The sequence below is a fragment of the Scomber japonicus genome, chromosome 4 (genome assembly GCF_027409825.1).
Source record: "Scomber japonicus isolate fScoJap1 chromosome 4, fScoJap1.pri, whole genome shotgun sequence".
Lineage (NCBI taxonomy): Eukaryota > Metazoa > Chordata > Actinopteri > Scombriformes > Scombridae > Scomber > Scomber japonicus.
In genome coordinates this window covers 1,143,802-1,146,301 of record NC_070581.1, presented here as the reverse complement: position 1 = coordinate 1,146,301, position 2,500 = coordinate 1,143,802, and the positions used below count along the sequence as shown (strand labels likewise).

Sequence of the window (2,500 nt, the reverse complement as noted above, 5' to 3'; positions counted from 1 at the left end):
TGAACTTTGAGCGGCCATCACATTTACCCCTTTTCCACCGAGCTGGAGCTGGTGCTAGAGCCAGTGCTCAGTTGGTGCTAACCCGAGCACCTCTTATGAGCCACGCAATTACGTAACTGTATAACGTAGCCAGCGCGCGCCTTTGAAGCACTTCCATGATCCCCCCCTTGAGAGGCAGCAACATGGCACAAGGCATCTAGCCTGCCGGAAACGAAGAAGAAGAAGACAGCTCTGGCAAAAATCAACAAATATTTAACCCACTGTAAATGACAGTTAGCCATGCTAGTCAGCTAATGAACGTTAACCCCGCTAGTCTGCTAATAAATGTTAGCCTCGCTAGCCAGCTAATAAACGTTAGCCACGCCCCCAGCCCACTGACCTTAAAGAGTCGGTGCTCGCTCTGGCACCCGTTCTGAGGCTCGGGGTTGGAGCTTTGGCGGTGGAAAAGCAAAGAACCGGTGCTTAGTCAGACTCTGGCTCCGAACCAGCACCAGCTCCAGCTCGGTGGAAAAGGGGTTATTGTGAGATTTTGGTGCTAAATCTTGGACTCAGTCACAAGTTTGATGGAGGCAGTTTTTTGGCCTCCAAAGCTCTAAATGAGAAAGTTAGAGTATCTTTCTCTATACGTCTGTTTTCACATCATCTGCTGAAGATGTCATAAAACGTGTTATTTGAGTGAGTATAGCCAGTTACACACCACAGCTGTTGTAATGACCCTGTACGTCTGCCAGACATGGATCCATCAGTGTTACTGTTATTAACACGTACGTGATGTGTGTTTATGTTGTCAGGAACAAAGCGGGCTGGCTGGACAGCGAGCTCAACATGTTCACCCAGCAGTACCTCCACCACAGCAAGTAAACCTGCCACAGTGTCCACCTGAGAGACTCTGTAACATCTGTTACGTCCGCTTTCAAGTCGACACACTTTTGGTATTTTCAAGTCAACGAGAGTTAAACCCTCAACTATGAGAAGGGAATGTTGGGATGTCTGACAGGAGAGGAAGCTGAGCGGTTGTGATAGGGATGCACGGACAGTTACAAACAGCTTCAGATAGTAAATACACAGCCACCTGCTCCACTATGAAACATCCACTCAGTGTGTTTCCAGATGCTCAGTGACCTAATACACACTCCTGCACATGAGCATGGAGCTGAGGTGGTCAGACAGCTGATAGATGTGACTCTAGCTTTAGTCTGAGCTGTCTCTGCATTCTCATCAGCACCACTGAGCCACTCTTGCCAGCTTCTGTCAGACCATGTGATTCCATAGAACTCTGCCTCAGAGAACTCGTGTAGATTTGATTTTGTATATATTCTGAACAGTGGACAGGTGCAGGGAATGGAAGACAGTGTCTTATTAACATAAAGAAATGAACTAAAGACATACAGATTAACTTATTCCTCCAGTTGTAGTATATTTGGGAAATGTACCTTTTTTTCTTGTTCATTGTGTGAAATGATGCACAGCTATCAGAAGAGTTTTGGTTAAGTTAGAAAGAAAGAGAAGAGACTAATGTGTCAACATATTATGTGATGGTTTGGTTTTAAGTGACATGAAGGACAATTGGAACATGAATTCTTACAACTGATTTAAACTGTACACTTAACAGCTGTTCACAGTTCAGTTTGATGACATCACAACTACATCAGACAGGTTCCCCTGCATGTAGAGCAGATCTGACTGCTGTCATTGGACTCAGAGTAAACATGTCATATTTTGGGACTGTGCAGTAATAGTATAGTTTCAGCGTCTCACAGCTAAGCTAAAAATGTAGGATTCATCAATGCTACGACTTAAAGAACACATCTGCTCTTATTCTATATTTTTCTCACTATCAACAAATCTCATGTCCAAAGCGACAATGTGAATCTGTCTCTGATCATTTTCTGACTTTGCTATCCTCTCTGTGGCTCTCAGCATTAAGCCTGTAGTTTCCTTCTGCTTATAATATCACTCACAAATATATTGTTTGATTTTTAAAAAAAAGTCTCAGTAATTTTCCAAAACAGCAGAAGATAAATGCTGTGTGTGTGTGTGTGTGTGTGTGTGTGTGTGTGTGTGTGTGTGTGTGTGTGTGTGTGTGTGTGTGTGTGTGTGTGTGTGTGTGTGTGTGTGTGTGTGTGTGTGTCAAAGTAAAGGACAACGTGTGTTTTCATGGTCATGAAGGAACATGTCACCCAGTGCAGCAGTGTGTGTGTTTATATAGTGGAGCTCTGTGACACACACACACACACACACACACACACACACAGGTTCAAGCTCAAAATTGAACACTGAAAAAGAAGATTAGGATTATTGGCAGACATGACCTGAAGTTACCACACAAATAATTCTGATTAGACTGTAAATAAATACAGTTAAAATGATTCCAAAATATTAGTCAGAATTTTGACTTCCTGTCAGACTTCAGTTAAAGTGCTCATAGCCTCAAATCCATCAGTCAGCTAGATATGTCTATCAGTGTGTATCTTATCCATAAAGTAACATGTTTGAGGAC

At 43.0% G+C, this 2,500-nt stretch overlaps 1 protein-coding gene across 2 annotated transcripts in view; it reads left to right on the top strand.

The window, feature by feature from the left end:
• The window catches only part of mfn2 (mitofusin 2), a 20,260-nt gene extending 18,252 nt beyond the window's left edge, over positions 1–2,008 (top strand). For both annotated transcript variants that reach the window (XM_053317044.1, XM_053317043.1), the window contains exon 18: positions 792–2,008. In XM_053317044.1, coding sequence (XP_053173019.1) covers positions 792–861 — 70 coding nt within the window. In that variant the 3' untranslated portion in view covers positions 862–2,008. The remainder of the gene's footprint in view (positions 1–791) is intronic.
• Positions 2,009–2,500: the final 492 nt, after the last annotated feature.